Source organism: Thunnus maccoyii, chromosome 18 (assembly GCF_910596095.1).
Source record: "Thunnus maccoyii chromosome 18, fThuMac1.1, whole genome shotgun sequence".
Lineage (NCBI taxonomy): Eukaryota > Metazoa > Chordata > Actinopteri > Scombriformes > Scombridae > Thunnus > Thunnus maccoyii.
This window is the reverse complement of record NC_056550.1, coordinates 23,897,213-23,918,352: the sequence shown is the minus strand read 5'-3', so window position 1 is coordinate 23,918,352 and position 21,140 is coordinate 23,897,213. Positions and strand designations below refer to the sequence as shown.

Genomic DNA, 21,140 nt, shown 5'->3' with positions numbered 1-21,140 from the left:
AATGTTACCATTTGATGTACAGCACCAGAGTTAGCTTATAGCTAATTTTCATCCGCAGTCCCTTACAATTAAAACATATAACAGCACAATAACTAACAGTACAAAGCAAAAAACACACAGGACACATACAAAATACAAAGCTACACACAACAGCACATCACATATACTCAAAATGTCAACTAGAAATTAATAATGTAAGCTTGTCAAATTAAAAGCAAGGATTCACTGAATATGACTCAGTTTTATTTAATAAATTTGTTTATTATTTTGGCCAAATTTTATATCCACACATCAAATTTTTAAAGCAAGAAGCCAAACTTTTCAGAGCTGATTGTCCATATCAAACATTTTTCTACATCTGAATATACAAACAGAAAAGCTGTTAAAACTTAAGACTCCTGTGAGCATTCAAATATATTTATTTTCTTTTATTACAGCTTTTAATCCCTCTGGCGTGTTTATAGACACCAGTTGTGTACACAAGGTACTGTAAACTCGTCTCAGTAAAGCTGATTAAAAATCACTCAAAAGAATCACTCCTATAATAAAGTTTATTTTACTATGACTTTAAACGACTACCAAACCACACATACTTGAACTTTATTGTCATCATCTCTGTCAACAAAACTGCAGTTTCATCTCCAGTCAGATGCCAATAACGATATAAAAGTAGCAACCAGTGTTGGGCAAACTAAGCTTCATTTATACTCCCAAGCGGACAGCTGCAGACATAACGGACGGGTAGTTGTCCTGTTTATACTACCTTCTAGGGTCCGCTTGGAGGACATGTTCCACACATGCGCAATAGATCCCCGTCTACAGGAACACAGCGTTGTGACCGCGCGGACACAACAAATTGCACGTACGCGGATGTCCTCACAGAGCCTACGCGTATACTCTCTGATGACGAAATTTACATCATGCGGACCCTAGCGGACCCTCACAGACACGGATAGTATAACTTCAACATTACTGAAAATTAGTAATTAGTTACAGTTACTGGTTACTTCTCTTAAAAAGTAACTAAATTACTTACCAGTTACTGCGTATAAAAAGTAACTAGTTACTAAGGAAAGTAACTTTTACATTACTTAAAGCTGAAATTATACTTTCCAAGTCTGCGCGGGTTTGCAAGGGTTTGCTAGGGTCCACATGACGTCATCATCAGAGTGTGTATGCGTAGGCTCTGTGAGGACATCCGTGTACGTGCAATTTGTTGTGTCACAACACAGTGTTTCTGTAGACACCACAGACAGTTAGTTGTTCTGTTAATACTACTTTCAGGAGTCCGCTTGGAGGACACGTTCCACACATGCGCAGTAGATCGCCGTCTACAAGGAGACAGCGTTGTTTGCAGGTACGCGGATGTCCGCACGTAGCCTACGCACACACCCTCTGTTGACGAAATTTACATCACGCGGACCCTCGCGGACGCGGAAACTATAATTTCAGCTTCCGTGGTGTCCGCAGCTGTCCGCGTACGCGTTCGCTCGGGAGTATAATTGAAGCTTAACGCGAAAGTGCCAAAATCTCAGAGTTCAATCCACTTGGTAAAGAGTCCGTTTTGTTTTTCCCCACAACCCCAAAAAAAAAAATCAGTCCAGTCCAATCCAGTTTCATAAAATCCGCTGCGGGTTTTACCGCACATCCACAACTCGAACCAAGAATAGCAGCAGCAGTTGAGAAACTGGTTTTACGTTATAACATTATAACTCCAGAAACGAGGGTGATGTTTTACCACCAGCTGGCTGCAATGACGTCACTTTAAGGTCAGATGACGCTGTGTTTGTGTTGTGTGTTTGTGTGCTGTCATCTACAGCTGTTCACTATATTCACAGAAGACAAAAGTAACGAGTAACGAGCCCATTTAAATGTCAGTAATTGTAATTGCATTATTTAATTTGAATTTAATTACTAGTTACCGTCAAAAGTAGTGGAATTACAGTTATTACAGTATGATATATAAAATATAATATACAGTTACACTGGTAACAACACATACAATATAAAATAACAGCATAAAAATACTTTAAATTGTACAATAAAGCCCATAAAAAAACAGACATCCATTACATAAAAGCTATATTAGGTATAAATAAGGTATAAAAATCTAGATACATGTATCAAAGTAGTTGTTATAGTGAGTTGTATGGCAAAAGTATGTAAATGAGAATAGATGTTGAAACTGTGTAATTATTGAATTGTACTGAATTGCAAATTAGCCTCTTTATACAGTTGTACTGCACTGATCTCTGTGGTTATTATACATTGTTCTGTTGCATACATTTGGAGCTGTACTGTCCATGAATGCATACATGATATGTCAGAGGAGTGAGATGTGATGTGGAGGGGATGCAAGGTTATAGTTTATGGAAGAAAAAGCTGCTCCTGAATCCTGACGTGTGAGTCTGAGGATGTTCCTGGAGATCGAAGGTCCTCGGTGATGTTTGTAGCTCTCTGTGTCGACGTCCTCGATGTCGGGCAGGTGTGTTCCAGTGATGTTCAAGAGTGAAGAGGCTCATAAGCATCCAGCAACTCTTATTTTTCAGTCAAATTCACTATCAACCAAAACATAATCAACAGCAAAATTATATACACCCACTGAACTTTACATGTTCCCACTGGGAACAATCATCCAAACTCATAACATCTCTTTTTGCTGCCTCCCACAATTCCCAAAATCAGGCCAAATTATAGAGGTGTCTCCAAGACATCAAAGACTGGTTAGCTTTTAACTTCCCTCAGTTAAATGAGGACAAGACAGACTTTGTACTCTTTAGCCCGCCTACAACATACCACTGTTACTGTCTCCAATCTCCTTTCTGCTTAAAATTAAACATTTCCTCTTACCCTCAGAAGAAAGGCTGAACTACTGTAACTTCCTCTACCTACCGAAGGCATCTATCAAGTTGTTATTTCCTGTTTTCAACTTCCATCCACGACGCTGCTGCCTGCTTATTAACAAGGTCCAAGAAACGAGACCACATCACCTTTATCCTGGCATCCGTAGACTGGCTCCCCGCTCGTTTAAGGGTAAAATTCAAAATTCTTCTTATTTTCTATAAATCTCTCCCTACATATATATCTCAGAACTTCTCACCTCCTTACAGCTCCACCAGACCCTGAAGATTCACCACAAGACTCACTTTTATTCTCCGGCTTTTAATTGTGTTTAATCTGTTCTTATTTCTATCTGATTTCTGTGTGTGTGTTTAGACTTGTTTCTATTTTAATCTTGCTTTATTTTCACATCTGTTATGCACATATATGTCCTTATTGCTTGTATGCGTTTACAGACATATGGTTTTAAAGTGCTATATAAATAAAGTAAAGTTTAATAAGCTTTACAGTTAGAGAAGAAAAACCTTTTCCACGCTATTCTGACTCAACATGTTTTAACTTTATTGAAGCTACATGTTTCTCAATCTGACGGCATTACACTGCATTTTTTTCTTACAGCTGCAACATCACATTAAACAGAAATATTCTACATTTCGTACGCACAAAAATTCAGCCTGTAACATTTGATATATTAGTAAACTCTTCTGTTTCAATTCAAAATACACCTAAACCAGCAGTGTGTCGTGCAGTTTGGAGTTTGAAGTTAACCATTAATTTAACTTTTTTTTTTTTTTTTAAACATTTCTCACTGTGTAGCATCTACAGCTTTTAAAGCACACAGTGACTTTAGACTCTTGTTATCTAACAGCACCTGTTGTTATTTTGGCCACTTCAGTCAGATACAAAAATCTCTCTCCGCAGTCTTCCTCTGACTAGTCCGAACTCTTTCTAGACAATCATTTATTTGAGCTGAGGATGACTGACATGTATTAAAAACTATGAAGCAAGGCCCGGATATATTTACCATATTTATAAATAACACATCAGCATGGAGCCACAGAGGATCCCTCCCTCGTCACCGTGAGGCAAAGATCCAGCTGGCAGGTAGGGCGGGGTGACGTCAGCTCGGGAAAAAACACGCAGACAGGTACTTGTGAATTCCTGAGTTATGAAGGAACAAATATTCCTTATCTGTTGTTCACAGATCATGGGGATGACAGGAGCCAAGAAACACTTATAAACCAAGAAAGAATAATAAGCAAACACTTAAAGAATAGCATGTTTGGCCTTCTAGGATGAATTTACAAAACAAAGAGGCTGTGAGTGTTTCCCCTTCAAGGCGAGACAAGTGCTGACACACCTTCCCTCAGGAATGTGAGAGAAGACAGCAGGAAAAGGGTTGTAAAAGCGTCTGTGATATTGTTACTAATAATATAGATAGACAGAAACTGCGATAACAAGGAGCAGTATGTGACAACTACTGTAGCCGAGTGAACTGAAGTGTTTTACAGGCGTCTGTGTGGGAGGAAAAGCCAAGAGGAGAGGGAAAGATCTGAGCAGTAAATGGGCGTGTAAGTTTCACAGGGAGTTTCACTCCCGGCTCTCTTAGTCATGTCATTCAGCAGCTTAGACAGCAAAGAGGAGCAGGTCGGCTTCAGAGCTCTTATCTGTTGAGACTCAACGACTACTACGAGGACAAACGTCAGGTTTGGATGACCACGTGTGGACGTTTCAACCAAAGCTTTCACACCTAAAAGGAAGAAGATTTAAACTAGAAGAAGACCGTTTATAAGAAGAAGAAGAAGAAGACACCTGCCGACTATCTGATCAAGACTTTAAAATCCGAGGGAGTGTTCAAAGCCTTTATATTTGGATCAGGTCTGTACTTTTAAGTAAGAATTCGACATTCAAATGGGGTTTAATTGTGTTTAAACTGTTCTGTTTTCTCATTCAAACATATGAAGTATGTGCTTCCTCTTGTCATTAAGATTTCATTTGTCAATTAACAAAACAGAACTACCTCCATGATTTTAACCCATATTCAATGTTTCCCACACTTCTATATGTGAGAACACATTTAGCGTCTCACCACAAATGATTCACAGCTCTGTCTAACATTACACAATGAAACTACCTCACACTAAACCGCTCCGACACTCTTTCAAAGAGAAAAACAAGAAGAGTATGCGGGTGTGCTGCATGCCATTCTTTGATCAAATCAGAGATGAGATAAGTTTTAAGCATTTTATGTTTTCATTTCTCTGTGACAGCTCACCAGCCAAGCGTGAAGTTTTGACATTTTTTAAAAATGTAATCATACACTGTTTTTTTTCTTGTATTGTCAGCAGGGAACTGTTAACATTGTTTCTGATGTTACGCCATTTATAGATTACTTTCTGTTTCATGTTGGAAATACCCCGCACAGAGAAATTCCCATGTTCAGAACACACTGTCTATTTCTCAGAACACGTTAAGACATGTAGATGACAACTGTTTTAAAATTCTTTTAACTTAGATTGTTGTGCTCTGATCTGTAGACGACGTGAGCAGGTCAGAGAAAACTGTTACACTAAGAACATTTTCTGTTGTCAGCATGAATCAAAGCAGCAGCGTTGTGTAGATGTCAGTGAGAGGATGTAACAAGCAGATCAGTTTCATCTGAAACCTCCTTTAAATCCTGTTGCACCAAATCATGCGTGGGTTGATTCTGGTGTGATGTCATAATAAGTGTCTCAGATTTAAAGGACCGGTTCACACTTTTTCAAGTCTGTCACAAAACAAGTCAGTTGCCCAAATAAACATTGACACGTTTTTCCCTCCTGTAATCCAGTGATGGAAAGTAACATTTACTTAGTTACTTAAGTACAACTTTGAGGTACTTGTACTTTACTTGAGTATTTTCTGCTACTTTATACTTCCACTCCACTACATTTCAGAGGGAAATATTGTACTTTCTACTCCACTACATTTATTTGACAGCTTTAGTTACTTTTCAGATGAAGATTTGACACAATGGATAATATAACAAGCTTTTAAAATACAACACATTGTTAAAGATGAAACCAGTGGTTTCCAACCTTTTTAGCTTTTGACGTCTTACAAAAAGCAGTGTGTAGTCGGGGTCACATTTCAGATGTCTATGAGTTGTTAACAGCTCCAACAAATGGTGGTTTTTCCCTCTAAACTTCTCACATGGTTTCATTTCAATAAATGTTTGAATGATCCAATATTTCACCAGAAATAAAAGATTAGAGGAAAACCCCAGAAACTGAAAACAGATTTGTGTATCTGAACTTTGTTTTTTCTTCTTTCCTCTCCCATTAATCATCTCACGACCCCTCAGATTTATCTGCTGACCCTTTGGAGGGGCCCCACCCTAGGTTGGGAAGCAGTGGACTAAACTAGCTAACTGTATATAAAGTAGTTGAAACTATCTCCACCTCCAGCAGCTACAACAATAACATGCTGCTCTAACACTGATGCTTCACTATTAATAATCTAATGATGTCATATATAATAATATATCAGTCAGAGGGACCAAACCACTACTTTTACTGCAATACTTTAACCACATCAAGCTCATTATACTTATGTACTTTTACTGTAGGATTTTCATGCAGAACTTTTACTTGTAATGGAGTATTTCAACATTGCTGTACTGGTATTTCTTCCACCACTGCTTTAATCGTTCCTCCTGTTCATACTGACCATTAGAAGATCCCAGTTTCAATGTTCATATGAACACCTGACTGTTTTAAGACAACTGAAAATGTTGTGACGTTACAGGTTGGTGACACCAGGCTATTATATTATTTAAAGAATGTAAGCAGGAAGATGAATGGAACAATAGATCAAACACAGTGTAAATAAAATGTAGTCAGTGAGGCATAAAACAACTCTCCATATAATCCTGAAAAGACCACATGAAAAGTTGTTTCTCACAGACCGGGAACACTAAATTATAGTAAACTAAACATTTACCTAGGCAGGGTTTGTCCCCGGAGGTGCAACCGGTTCATTAGAAGTGCCTTTATCTTAAAAACAAACAATCCTATCAAGAGGGAACCAACTTAAAAACCATACAGCAGCCACTCACAGGTCATAAAATTATTCTTAGCTTGAGACTCTCTCTCTTTTTAAACTACTCAAATCATTTAAGTGCTGTTTCTTTTTTTTTTTTATTTGCAGAAATGTCTAACTCATCTCAGACAAATATAACAGTGGATGAAGAGGCCCCGTTGAACACTGTTGCAGGATCAGGTGAAGCAAAAAATAATGATACTTGCCATCAAGTGATCAGCATCGCCGCCGCGTCCTGCTGCAGCGACAAACATCACAGGAAGCTGGCCGTCTGCAGCATCGTCTGCGGGATCTCCTGCATCGGGATCAAGGCTTTGATAAATTCAGTCAAGGTATATTTTATATTTTTCTTTTTTTCTGCCTCAGTTTTTCTCTCACCTGTCAATCTGAACGTCAAAGCTTAAAGCCGGCAGACAAGCTCGTGTTTACCAGTTCGACCAATTAATCACAAAAAAAAAATACCAAAGAAAGGCAAAAGATGCTCTGTTTCATCTCTGCTGTCACTTAAATAATTCACAATATTGTCTTTTTTTCTTGCTGCGACAGGCTCAACGAGAACCAGATCAAGCCGCAGCTGAGAAGTATACACGACGGGCAAAGAAGCTCGGCATCATCTCCATCGCCACATGGGTTTCCATTCTGGTTTTAACGCCTGTGTTGATGATACTGATCTCATATCTCATCACTCTGATAGACTGATGGACTTTTAAAAACAGCTCCACAGACAGAGGATAAAACCAGCATCGTCTGATTTTGGATGGTTGTGTTACCGACGCAGCGGTCGGTACGAAGCTGCTTATCAACGACTACAAACCACGAAGAAGCTTTTAGTTACATGAAACACGAGAGGACTAGGAAGGACTATGTCTATCAGAGACCAAGAGATCAAAGAACTGCTGCCCCAGTTTACAGCATTACAGCATTATTGCATTGTTACCATATTATCTTTATTAATGTCAAATGTATCAATATGTTGTGCTTTTATACAAAACAATTTTATAATAAAATGACAACAAAAGAAAAAACAACAAACTTTTGTGCTCTGAGCTGCTTGAAGCATCTTGACATACCCTCATAAAAACGGCAACGATTACAAATACGACCTACAAAACATCCATTTAAAAACAGATAAATCTTACAGTTAAGGCAACATTAAACATTTGGCATGACCAAGAAAAAAAACAAACAACAAAAACAACAGGCAGTTTATCAAGTTACACAAATATAGACACCACAAGACAATCCAGAGAGAACCACAGGTAGTAAAGACAAAAAAAAAAAAGAGCTAGCCAGCAGTGGAATCTGGACACCTCCCACTCTTGATTAAAAATGCTTTCTATTGTTTCTATTACATTTTAATACATTTTATACAACAAAAACCTCTTCAGCCTTAAAACCTGAAAAACACAAATAAGTGAACAGCGTCTGCCCTGAGCTGAGTAAACTGATTTTACACGGTCCATCGCTACTCGCAGACACACACTGACTGGGTAAGGACAGAAACTTGTTTTTTTTTGTGTTTTTTTTAGCGAATGAACTTACAAATCTCCTGCTGGCATGTTTTAAGTTATATTCAGCATTTAATAAAAAATAGCTGCCTTTCATTACAAAAAAAAAGACTCACAATGATGCTGCAAGGTCATAACTATTCATGTAAAAACAGTTTCTTTCTTCCAACATGTGAGAACTGTGCAGCAGAAAAAAGAAAAATCGTTTGTGTTCTGCATCATTTTTGAAAAGAAACAGTCATTGTAACAAAAATGGCGTCATCCCGCAGCCTTGTAGGGGATGTTGTGCAGTTTTTTTTAACACTCTAGGTAGTTCTGAGAGGAAAAAAAACAAAGAAAACTTGAGAATAAATGCTATGATACTGTACAAGTGTTTAAATCATGGAGGTCGACTTGTTTCTAGATTGTTTCATGTATGGCAGGTTGAAAATGGCCGGTGTGTGTGTGTGTGGAGGGGGAGAGGAAATGGACGGCAGAGGTTTGAGTGCGTTAATGAATACAAAAAGTGACTTATAATTCACTTTTACCACCATGTTTTAAGTGTTTATAACCACCTTCTATGGAGGCAATACGTTTATGGTGCTATGTTGCATCGTTCTTCAACTTGCAGGCTACAAATGCTACAGAATAAAAAGTGTAATTCTTCCTTAATAACTTGTCACCACAACATTTATATACTGATTGTGTCGACCTGAAAAGAGCTCATATGTGAATCTTCATGTTGGAAATACGTTAGAAAAGGTCTAAAGAAATAGTCGTATAGACAGCATGATCTGTTGCAGTGTTTTTTTTTTGTTGTTGTTTTTTTTAATGGCTGCCTTACAATCGCCATACAAGAGGCAAATGTCAACTGTCTTTCTGATCGTGTATCAGCCACAAATTCAGCTGATCGAGTTTGGCACAGAGAAGCGAGTCCACATCCTGCACGATAAGGGACGGTTCGTCTTTAGGGAAGCCTCCTCGCCTCGTCCTGGACGTTGAAATCCCCGCCTTTCCGACGCCAACGAGCGGCTTCTTTGGTTTTCTGGCCTCGCCGACTTCTAGGAACTCCAGAAATCGTTTGACCCGCCTCTGGCCGAACCGGGACTCGGAACCGTTGCGGCGACTGAGCGGCACCTCGAATATGGTCTCCAGACGGCTGAAACACGAGTGACAAATTTCTATCAATGATTGACTTCAGTAGGTTAAGGACGTTTATGATGATATTTATTACCAATGATGCATGAACAGCACTCTCCTCGGGTCAAACTTTGCTTTTTTTCTCTACTAGCAGCAACAGTTTGAGGTGAAACAGCTTCACCAACACGTCAGAAAACAAAAAAAAAACTTTTTTTGGGAAACATTTTGCTCTTTGTGAAGTTTCACCAGCAGTTGCTTTTGAAAGTTGCAGTTTCTTGTCCTGAAGGTGCAACTTATTGTATCATTTCTGTTTGAACACAACAGTCAAGTATTTTAAACTTGTTGTGTACTAACAGCAAAAAAGTAGAATATAAAGATTAGTATATAGTACAGTTTATACTGAGTACAAGTACTATGCAGTAGTATGTATGCAGTGTATGTTTCCTGGTGTGTAATGAGCATTGTGTGAGTGCTAAAGTGTCTGCAGAGTTTCTTTTAGTCTTGTTTGTGACATAAAAACTATTGCATGTTTTTTTTAAGTTATCAAACATCTGACTTATTTTTAAAGTAACAAATGGCTCCAACTTCTATTAAGATTTAAGAAACACAGAACCGACTAGATGTTTGACTGATCCAAAGTCTAAAAGGGAAAAGGTGGTCAAGCTGCAAATGTATGATGTTTGACTGTGTATTTAAAAAAAAACTTGTGACTCAATGTTTTCAAAATATCTTGTGTCTATCTGTGTGTGTGTGTGTGTGTGTGTGTGTGTGTGTGTGTGTCTAATGTTGATCTTACCTTTCAGGGGGTTTGCTGAAATTCTTATTGGTGTAAATTTCTTCCAAACTAAACTCCTTCTTTTTCAGTCTGTGGTGTAACACAAGGGGGGAAAAAAACAACACAGTTGCAATCAATCTGTATATCGATCACAGTGTTCAATAGATAACATACATGTACTGACACTGACATAAATTCACTTTCTGTGGTAGGTCAGAGTGTGACTCAGTAGTGATAATAATTTCAAACACTAACCCAACAAGAGGAAGTAGATTGACTTATCTATAATCTGATTTTTCATCAGATCGTTATATTGTGTTTGTTTCTGCTGATCAAACATGAACTTGTATTTCTTATATCAGCACGGGAGTTTGTTTACTTTGTTTGGCTCAAAGACATCAGAGGCTTCATTCATAAAGACTTTATTAACTTCCACATATTTTACAACTTGAGTTTGTTATCAGCCAGGCGGGTAACACTAACAGATATATTGCTTAAGATTTCCTGTGAACGTGCTACTGGTTTTATAAACACTATCTGGGCAAATAATGTTTAATTACTTTAAATTTATACCAATACTTTATTCAGTACTGTGGCAGCAAAGGAATTATGAGAGTTTATCTTGCTTACTTGCCAGAGTTTACAGAGTTATCTGTACCAGCTATCCTACTGATAATCCTCACTTTCTGCCTGAATTTGGTCATCTTGCTTATCAGATTTTTTTTTCCCTTTTTAGAAAGAAAAAGGAAATTTTCTCTGGTTCAAACTCATCAAATGTGAGTATTTTCTGGTTTCTCTAGTCCTCTACTATAATATATTTGGGTTGTTGACTTGACTTGCCATTTTCCGGCATTTTATAAACCAAACTACTAATTGAGAAAATAACCAACAGATTAATCAATAATAAAAATGATAATTAGTTGCAGCCTAAAATAGTTGACATGTTGATTTTTATGTTAACAATGAGGCAGAAATGATAACGTTAAGACCTGTTTGTAAGCAGCGAGTGAATAAATAAATGTAATTAGTTCTTCAATGATTTAAAGGAATAGTAGGAACACTAAATTGAAATAAATATATAAATAATATCATGCGATTGTCTGTGTTTTTACACTTCACATGAGCCACCTCCAGTCGCTGATGAAGCCCTTGAAATATGGTTGAAACCTTAGAAAATCTAACAAGTGGACCTTTAACGTCATGCTTCTAGAGATCTTACCTGATGGGTTTGGGGAGGCCCATGGGTGTCAGGTTGTTCTGAGGTTTGGGTAAAGTTTTCCGAATTCTAATAGACGACACTTTTCCTCGTTCTTCGTGCTTCTGCACCACCTGAGACGATGAAAAAGTTGATTAGCAAATGTAAATCATATTAAAAACATTAAGACATAGTAATAACAAAACTGAGGTCATGTAATAGCCGTTCTAACGATGTATATTATAGAACATGTGATAGAAACCTGCGTCCATCTGGGAATAAAAAAAAAATATATCTGACTTTTCAAGAGGCTGAAGTATCAACGACTTCACCCTGCAGAATATAAAAAGGCTCTTTGTAGTTACAGTAGTTTTACAAATCGACAACAAAAGCACAGGGACTACAAAGCTGGAACAGCAACGGCTGTTATTGACTTTGAATGAGACCTGGTTTTACAGCCCAGCGCCCCCCGCTGAACAACAGTGATTCAGCGTCCAGCTACAATACAGAGGAAAGATGAAAAAAGGCTCCACTTCATACAAATGTCCTCTGAAGCAGTGAAAGCAACAAACAGACGAGAACCAACCGTGCTCGTTCTTTTTATTCCTGTGGAAACGGAAGCACAGAGTTGGTCTCCGGTTTCTCTACGACTACATGTGGAAACAAATCGCCCTCATTGTCGGTTCATTATATGGTAACTACATCAGGAAAAATTGTCCAGTCGGAGCAGAGTGTTTAAATTAAACGTTAAATGCAACACGCACACAGAACTACAGATTCCTTAGAAGCCAGAGAGCACGTTCTGCTTTATATCCACATGTGTGAACACGCTGTAAAAGGTGATACATGTCAGTTCTGATTCAACAGTCGTAATTAAATATTTTGTGGAATATTGAATGTTACAATATGATTCGTCTCAGTAATCTACAGTTAATATTTAATTACTGGTGTTTAATTCACCCTCACTGATATAAATGAGATGGACAAAATATTAGAGCAGGAGGGATTTATTGTCGGCCGTTGTATTAAACTACTTTAGCCAAGTATAACTAATAAACTTACAATTAGAGCTGCAACAATTAGTCAATTAATGGATTTATTGATTGACAGAAAATCAATCGGCAACTATTTTGATAGTCGACTAATCATTTTAATCATTTTTGAAAACAGAAATGCTAAAAATTCTCCTGTTCCAGCTCCTCAAATTTGAAGACAAAGTAGGACGTTTTAATACGCCTTCTTGAGATGTGAGAAATTATCACGCACATCTCACACTATTATCTGAAAACTCAGACTAAACAATTAACAGAGAGAATAATCAGCAGATTAATTGATAATGAAAATAATCATTCGTTGCAGCCCGACTGGCAACTGAGTTTAAATCCAGACAACATATTTTGTGTGTACATGTACATAAACTCACGACGAAATGCCAAGTCCTCAAACTGCTTCTTTAGTCTAAGAAACAGTCGAAAAAAAACACAATGATCATCAACAATGTGTTATTACACCTACAGTACGAGATGTTTTTATGTAAAATAATGTTTACCTTAATTTCAGAATCAGACAGAGCCTTTTCTTCTCTCAACCCCACATCTTCAAACTCCTGACTGGAAGAGCTCGTGTCCTCGCCGTCATCCTCTTCCTCACTCTGTTGTCTTCTCTCAATCTTACACTCCAATGAATTCCTGCTGCAAACAAACCACGACTTCACATGAGCACATCACTGACACATTTGAACATCTTATTATTGTATAAAAGAAGAAGTGTCACCTGCTACTGGAGTCCAGGGTGGCACCAGAGGAGTCGGTTCTTTGGAAGAATCCTGGATGGTGCCATGAGGAGGAGCTCAATGGAGACGCCGAAGAGGTGGAGATGGGAGAGGAAATATGAGTGGAAGTGCCGGGGCTGGCAGCAGCTCCTCTGCCGTCAATTTTCTTAGAGAGGAAAGCCAGGGGGCTTGAAAGGAAACAGGAAGCAAGAGCTGAGAAAGAAGTGCTGGGAGAAAGTGCGAGACTAGGAGAGAGGTGTTGGCCGACGCCGTCGTACGGGGCGGATCTCCTGGAAGGGTACACCTCCTTACGAAGGCAGAGAGGGGCGATCTCCCTCTCCACTTCTACGCTGCAGACGGTGTGTCGACGAGCCCGGTGCAGGGATTTGTGGGCGTGAGGGACGAAAGGAGTGTGGTTGGACTGGTGCTGGTGGTGTGATGTGTGAATCCGGCTGTGCTGCGGTGAATGCAGAGAGGATGTCCAGGGCGTGTCGTGGGGACGGAAGGAGGGGATCTCTGGGCACGAGTAGCTGCGCAACAACCGCCTCGAAAAGCTGCGGTTTTCTGATGATCGTGTACCTGTCGTAGAGAGATCTGCATCCTCCATAGTGACCGAGTTTGTCACATCTTCACCTGTACGTGTTCTACTATGCAAAACCCTGCATTTTCTCCTTTGGTTATCTGACCTTCTTGGCTTAATGTTAACCCTTCTGGCACTTGACCTTAACCTAGAGGCATTGATGCTGCTATGGTTACCAGCTTCAGGACCAGCGGGACAAGTACTCGTTTCTTTTCCATCCTTGGCATTCTTATATTTATTTAATTTCACAAAACAGTTTAACTCAGATTGGGAGGATGAAGAAACAGGTTGGTGATCACTTTCAAAAGGTGTCATTTCAAAATACACAGGGTCCGTTGAGATTTTACCTGTGTCTTCTTTAGGCTGGCTCTCTTTGGTTAGCGCATGAAGGTTATCGCTACATTGCTTTGTCTCTTCAGTCCTACCCGACACGGAAAATTTAGCAGAACTTCTACAATCCGTTCTGAGTCTCTTGGTCGGCTGGCTGAGCCCTGTTGTCCAGCTCTCTTCTCTTTCCACATGCTGAGAGGCGTTAAAATCTGCGGGCCTGAGTTCTAGCAGCTCCGTTGATAGTTCTGATGAGGTAGAAACTGAAGTGTCTGATTTTGTAGCTGCTTGGTTAGGTGATTTCTTTTTCCGTGGTTTCTTGTTTACATTCCTGCACTTGCTTAATGTCTGGAGCTGCTTTATATCGGAAAGATGGTCAAAGACTTCAGAAAACTGCTCCGGCTCGGATTGTTTTGCAGAAGCGATTCCTACTGTGGTTTCCACATCCATTCTGTCATCAATGTCTACGTCAGGTTTACCGAGACCAGTTCTCGTCTTCAGTCTTTTGCACGTACCACTTTGCTTCGTCTTGCTGCCTTTCTGATTGTTCTCGCTGCTTTTATCCAGCGAGCAAACGGACATAGCATCAGAGGCACATTCAGTCTGCATGAGTAACACTTTTTCATTTAATGCAGCAAGCATTTCCTGTCCACCTTTGCTTTTCCTATTTGCCCTTGTTGAAACTGCCTGCCTTTTCCTAGCAGGCTTTAGCGTTTCCTCCTCGTCCAAGATGCTATCTGTCGACACAACTTCCTTTCTTAGTGGTCTTAGCCCTTTCAATATGCCACCATCCGAAGCCATATTTAATAACTCCGGATTTTTTGTATCCTCTGTACATGTATTTGCTGTCAACCTTTTCCTCTTCACCAAGTCTTGGGAATGACAGTCCAGTTTCACCGCCCTCTTCGCTCTCCCAAGACCTGCAGCTGTATACGTTTCAGAGTTAAGCTGACATTCGAGGTGCTGAGTATCCAAAGTGGGATTAAGTGCTTCTTCTTTAGCATCATTATTAAAGTTACTCTGGAGGCTTTGTCGGAGGCTTTGTCGAACCAAACGGGCACTTAATAATTTCCCGGTATCATCAGCACCATCGTGGTGAAGCCAGTCTGCGTCTGGCTGAGCATAACAGTCTGAGGAACATAATGACATCTTATCAGTATCACTGGTGTCAGCTTTGTTTGATCTGACTGAAGTAACGTGAGAAAGCTGCTCATCACTGACCTCTGGGTCTTCCTTTCTGACTTCAGATTTAAGAGTCTTACAGGTACGTTTCTTTAACTCAGATCTATTTCCTGTGCGTTTTCTAGGCAGTGGTTTAACCTGGGCGGACAGTTTGCCTTTCTGTTCCTCCACAACACTTGACAACTTGGATTCATGCGAGGCACTTACATTGCCAGAGGGCTGTAACAGGAAAGAGGACCTAATAACGGACCCGATAGGTTCTGGAACCTGCTCGGATACAATGCAGGGTAAGGGGCTGTGTTGCAAAGGCACAGAGTTTTTTTCATTCTGAGTTATTGCACAATTATCATCATCAAATGCTAATTTCCTAGAATGTACAAGAGCAACACTTTTGCCATTTTGTTCACTTCCTCCATCACGGAGCCTCGTTCGACACAAAGAACTCTCCTGATTTACTTTATCGTCCTGATTCCCGTTTTCACATTGTCCTTCTGGAAGAAACATGTTGCTTGGCTCTGAGCTTTCAACGTCAGATGTCCCATCTGCCTGTTGCTCAAACTCATCGAGTTTGTGTGGATGGTCCATGGACGGCGGAGGACTATTAGCTCTGAAGAGCTTAACTGGAGTCAAAACTATCTCTGTGAAGCTGGCCATCTTCGACTTTAATGACTGAAACAACGGGCCAATCACCCATCCTTTCGTAGCAGATGCATTTTCAACAGCTTGTTCAACAGCCAATTCCTTACATGTATCCATGTCAGATTTAGTAGCGTCGAGATTCTGTGTTGTATTGTCAGCAAACTGCTCAACTACATTTTCTGCAGCAAAGACATTTGGTTTCTTTCTTGGGGTTTTCTGATCCTTTTGCCTATAATGAAAACAGAAAACGGAAATTAGCCTTTAAAGGTAAATACAAATTATAAAGCAGATACAGTGTCAATATCTCAAATAAAAACACAAAAAAAACTATGAAATGTTGACATCCATGTGCCCCTTGCTTGCTATTCCATGCCATATGGAATATATGCGAACTATACCTGGTTGCTCACAAACACAACTGTACTTTAAATACAGATTTTTATTCACTGTTATTCCAAAATTATTAAAACTGCTTTTAAACCTTATAGAATAATACAACTCAAGTTTGCAAAAAAAAAAAAACATTTGTGTAAGCAGCTTCTTCCAAATAACTAAAAATGTTTAAAACAGACATTTTTATATCAACCTAAATAATTAAGCGAGAAAAAAAAATAGCACACTTACTTATTTTGGCACTCTTCTGCTGCACTAAAATCAAATCCATCCTGCAAAAAAAAAAAAAAAAAAACATAAACATTTCAGTGAAAGCAGTACACATTCATGATCAATATATATTTCTGAATATTTAACTGCTCCCATTTTTTATCAATTTCACTCATTCCCCTCTTGCAAAAATAGGACTTTTCTAATGGATTAAGATTTTAAAAACATTTTTATTTTCAATGAGTGAAGTTCAATATCTGCCAATTTACATGCTTACCCATTTAGTCTTATGTGTTTTGAAACACTTGTACTGGTTCACTTCTACAATTATGCATGACAAAGATAAGAAAAAGGAACAATAAAAGATAAAATGCATGCAGTAAAATCCGCGGTCGACGCTTTAGTGGGTCATATTAAGACACTCGATTGCTTGTCTGTGTCAGATGCAGCAGACCGTGAAGGAGGATTAAATCACTCAATTAACCCTCGCACCCCGTTCACTGTACAGGTCTCCAGTGTTGGCATACACAGCCCTACCGTACAGCTGCTGCACAAACAGATTACACGCTGAAAGCTTACTTGCATGAAAAATACAAGCAAGGACGTGTTGACAGACTATAAAAGAGAGATGAAAGACAAACGGAGCAAGATAAAAACTGACCTGTTTCTCGTGTGTGCTTTCAACTCTCGGCTGCTTGGACTGTGGCACTTGTACCTACAAGTCAGAGAGATGCACAGACGCTGCATAAGCAGTGACTCATTTCATTATTCAAGATGATTTAAATAAAAATTATTAGGTTAAACTCCTACCATGTTCCCACACTCCCTCTGTCTCTGTCTCTTGGTGGGGGACGGATTCTGTCTGGATGGTTTCTGAGCTGCGCCGCTGTCAGTGTCGCTCTGCTTTTTAGGAGTTTGGGCTCTGATCCCTTGAATGCGACCTCGTCTTCTGCTGCCAGATACTCCATCATTCACACAGCTGCGAATGTTTCAAATATCAGAAAATTCAGCCCACAAGCAGCATATTTGTTTCAGATACGGTGAAGAGAGAGAGAAAAAAAAAAGTGCCGTCAAGTCTTGAATCATTATCAGCAAGAAACTGCTCAGAAATACATTTGTACTGGAACCAATATCTAAGCTATGGCCAACATACTGTATATCAGTGCAACATATCAGGAATATACATGATAAAATAAGACTTTTGATAACTCAATGAAGCTGGTAAAATATGCAAGTGGCTGGTAAAATTTGAACATTCACTAGCCATTTGGCACATGGACAAAAAAGTTAATTTTGCACCCCGGTTATGAGTCAGCTGTGAACTGATAATTACTGTCGAACTTGCCGTGAATTTATTACAAAGGTTTGGCGCCGAGTCATGGGTGCAGCTACAGCCATTTAAAAACATTACACATCTTTGCTTTTACACCATGTTACCAGTATTTAAAAATGACAGTTACATGCTTTCTACGTTTCAGTTGATATAGTTTATATTGCTCATTTCAACTGGTGACAGGAGCCAAGTGTTTTTAGACATCTGCACCATGCATGATGACAGTATATTTAAATCAACTCCACCTAATGAAACTAGACACCTGAAGCTATTGCAATGAAATAAAACATCCTAATATCTGTGCCGGCATCGGCCAAAATATCTGCAAGCCTAAACGCATCAGACAGTCAGACATAAAAATAGACATAAAAGTAAAAAAAATAAAAAAAATCTGTGCCAAAAAGCAAGGAGGGGAAAATACACCAAGAGCAAAAGAAAACCAAAAAGGTGCCAGGACAACTATACCTGGGAGTGATGGAGGAAAGGGGGAGGAGAGGTGGTGGAGGTTCACTGTGGGGGGGTGCACTATAGAAAGGGTTTGGGGGAATAGCATCTTCATCCATTGGGCAAACTATCTGAGGGAGCAAGTCAGAGGGATAAGTCAACATCCCCTTTCTCTCTCTCTCTGTCTCCTTGTCTGTCCTTCTCTGTAAATAACAACAACGGAAAAAAAAAGACATGCAGGATATCATAACAGTATGAAACACTTCACAATAGGTCTTAAAAATTGAGTCTTCACTTACTTTTTGATTATCTAGGACGGAGTTTACTCTGCAATAAAGAATACAAGGAATTAATCAAATTGTAGTGTGATCGTTAAATTAATAGCCAGCTATTTTGATAATCAACTAATCATTTGGAGTCATTTTGAAGAAAAAAAAAGTCCAAATTATCTGATTCTAGCTTCACAAGTATGAATATTTTCTGGTGTCTATGGCTGTAAACTGAAAAATATTTGGGTTGTGGACGAAAAAAAAAAAAAAAAAAAAACTTTTATGGATGTAATCCTGCTTCACCATTTTCTGACATTTTATAGACCAAACAACTAGTCGATTAATGGAGAAAAATTATCGACAGATTAATCGATAATGAAAATAATCGTTAGTTGAAGCCCTAGTTTTATTTTTTAAAAATCACTGTCCTTAAAACTGAAACGATGATGTAAATTGAGGAACCGCCTTTATAAATAAATATCACAACTATGAATAGGTTGGGGGCAAATTCGTCAAGCTTTTGTTTTCAATCTTCACCATTTTTTTTTTTATCAATTATTGGCGTTAGCGCTTCAATATGACTTAGTCTACAGTCAATTTGCGTGAAGTTAGCTACATCTAATAATCTATGCTAATTCTCCTGATAAAGATAGCTCGTTATAAAAGAAAAAAACTGACTACGAGTACATTTAAAGCAAATGTTTTCAATCAAATGGAAGCGGCGGTTAGACCAAAATTAGAGCGTCGTCTACTTGCTGGAATGGACCCGGTTTCGAATTCAAACTTTTTATACGTGAGCTAACGTATAAGGATGAATATTAGCATAGCTACACGTCCTGCTCGGATAAATGCTATCATAAAACCTAGTGTGAGTTTAACCTTTTAGCCACAACTGAGCAGAGCTTTGATATAACTCCCGTCAACACTGCAAGGTAAAGCTGACGCCGATATTCATAGAGGCAGTGTGTTACATACAGTTTCTACACCAGCGAATAGCCGTAGCCGGGAGCTGTCATATTTCCTAACGGTTAAACGCTATCTTAAGGGGGAAATGAACACCTCCTAAGCTCATAGTTCAGTTTTATGTAGCTAAATAACATTAAACAAACTTACCAGACACGTTTAGCCGGGCGGCAGGTTAATATTCCGACCTCACAGTAAACAACACACGCCGGACCGACGGCGCCCTACCGCGACCCGCATATATAGCTGCCCGTTTTTTACAAATCCAACTGACAGAAAGACGGATCCACCAATCCCGAGCCCGAGTTCGTTTACCGCTCGGAAAGCGCTGTTAAAGTCTAGCCAATGACAGAAGGTTTCGATGAGTCGTTGGTGAGAAGCAGCCAATAGGAGCGTGGAGATAAATAGCTCATAAAAATGATGGTCTTCTTCGTCTTCTTTTATGTCCTCGTGTGACCTTACATTTGGACCAAGCGGAGCGAAGGTTGTGACGTCAATGGCGGAAAGTAACTGTACAGTTACTCAAGTACTGTACTTAAGTACAATTTTAAGATATTTGTACTTTTTATGCTACTTTATACTTCTAATCCACTACATTTCAGAAGAAAATATTGTACTTTCTACTCCACTACATTTATTTGACAGTTTTAGTTACTTTTCAGATGAAGATTTGACACAATGGATAATATAACAAGCTTTTAAAATACAACACATTGTTAAAGATGAAACCAGTGGTGTCCAACCCTTTTTTGGCTTTTGACGTCTTACAAAAAGCAGTGTGTAGTCAGGGTCACATTTCAGATGTCTATGAGTTGTTAACAGCTCCACCAGTGATTGGAGTGATTTTTCCCTCTAAACTTCTCACATGCTTTCACTTCAATAAATGTTCAAATGATCCAATATTTCAGCAAAAATCAAAGATTAGAGATAAAGTCCAAAAACTGAAAACAGATTTGTATATCAGAACCTTGTTTTTTCTTCTTTCCTCTCCCATTAACCATCTCATGATATATACATCTCACTAGCTGACTGTATATAAAGTAGTGTAAACTAGCTCCACCTCCAGCAGCTACAACAGTAACATGCTGCTCTAACACTGATGCTTCAGTATTAATAATCTAATGATGTCATATATAATAATATATCAGTCAGAGGGACCAAACCACTACTTTTACTGCAATACTTTAACTACATCAAGCTCATAATACTTATCATTTACTTTTACTTAAGTAGGATTTTTCATGCAGGACTTTTTCTTGTAAAGTATTTTTACATAGCTGTAGTAATATTTTTACTTAAATAAAGGATCCAAATATTTCTTCCACCAATGTTTGACGTTATAACCAAAATGATAAGAGGGAGAACAACATATGACTTTTAACTAAAGATTTATTTAACAAAATATAACTTAACCAAGGACAATTTAAAGTATGTAAATCAGTAACGTCAGTAGTGTGTCGAGTATTTGAATGAGTGTACAGTGAGTGTACAGGAAAAACCTCAACCCAAAC

General features: G+C 38.8%; 1 protein-coding gene and 1 long non-coding RNA gene across 8 annotated transcripts; one reads left to right on the top strand and one right to left on the bottom strand.

The window, feature by feature from the left end:
• Window positions 1-220: 220 nt before the first annotated feature.
• LOC121883949 lies at window positions 221-7,756 on the top strand. Of its 5 annotated transcripts, none has more exons than XR_006092277.1 (5): window positions 221-1,357; window positions 2,857-3,033; window positions 3,111-4,719; window positions 7,030-7,253; window positions 7,468-7,756. It is a non-coding gene; the product is annotated as an uncharacterized LOC121883949 (long non-coding RNA). The 5 variants fall into 5 exon arrangements; XR_006092274.1 differs by lacking the exon at window positions 221-1,357 and adding an exon at window positions 1,688-1,769; XR_006092275.1 differs by lacking the exon at window positions 221-1,357 and adding an exon at window positions 2,403-2,485.
• A 1,444-nt stretch (window positions 7,757-9,200) lies between these two features.
• Window positions 9,201-19,973, bottom strand: prr14 (proline rich 14). Of its 3 annotated transcripts, none has more exons than XM_042392398.1 (11): window positions 19,780-19,973; window positions 18,697-18,724; window positions 18,419-18,600; window positions 17,431-17,599; window positions 17,282-17,335; window positions 16,642-16,682; window positions 13,292-16,246; window positions 13,068-13,206; window positions 11,543-11,652; window positions 10,345-10,413; window positions 9,201-9,567 (listed from the first exon to the last, which is right to left on the bottom strand). In XM_042392398.1, exons 3-11 carry the CDS (start codon window positions 18,559-18,561, stop codon window positions 9,276-9,278), a joined length of 3,972 nt encoding a protein of 1,323 aa, XP_042248332.1. In that variant the 5' UTR covers window positions 18,562-18,600; window positions 18,697-18,724; window positions 19,780-19,973; the 3' UTR covers window positions 9,201-9,275. The 3 variants fall into 3 exon arrangements, with proteins under 3 accessions (XP_042248332.1, XP_042248333.1, XP_042248331.1); XM_042392399.1 differs by having other exon boundaries at window positions 13,068-13,209; window positions 18,419-18,528; XM_042392397.1 differs by having other exon boundaries at window positions 13,068-13,209; window positions 19,780-19,972.
• Between the last annotated feature and the right edge of the window lie 1,167 nt (window positions 19,974-21,140).

Coding starts and splice junctions, on each gene's coding strand:
- prr14 (XM_042392397.1), bottom strand. CDS start 18,561: ATGTTGACTTATCCCTCTGACTTGCTCCCTCAGATAGTTTGCCCAATG. Junction 16,683..17,281: donor AAAGCACACACGAGAAACAG/GTCAGTTTTTAT, acceptor TTTTTTTTGCAG/GATGGATTTGATTTTAGTGC. Junction 11,653..13,067: donor TGTCTGATTCTGAAATTAAG/GTAAACATTATT, acceptor TCATCGTCTCAG/GTGGTGCAGAAGCACGAAGA.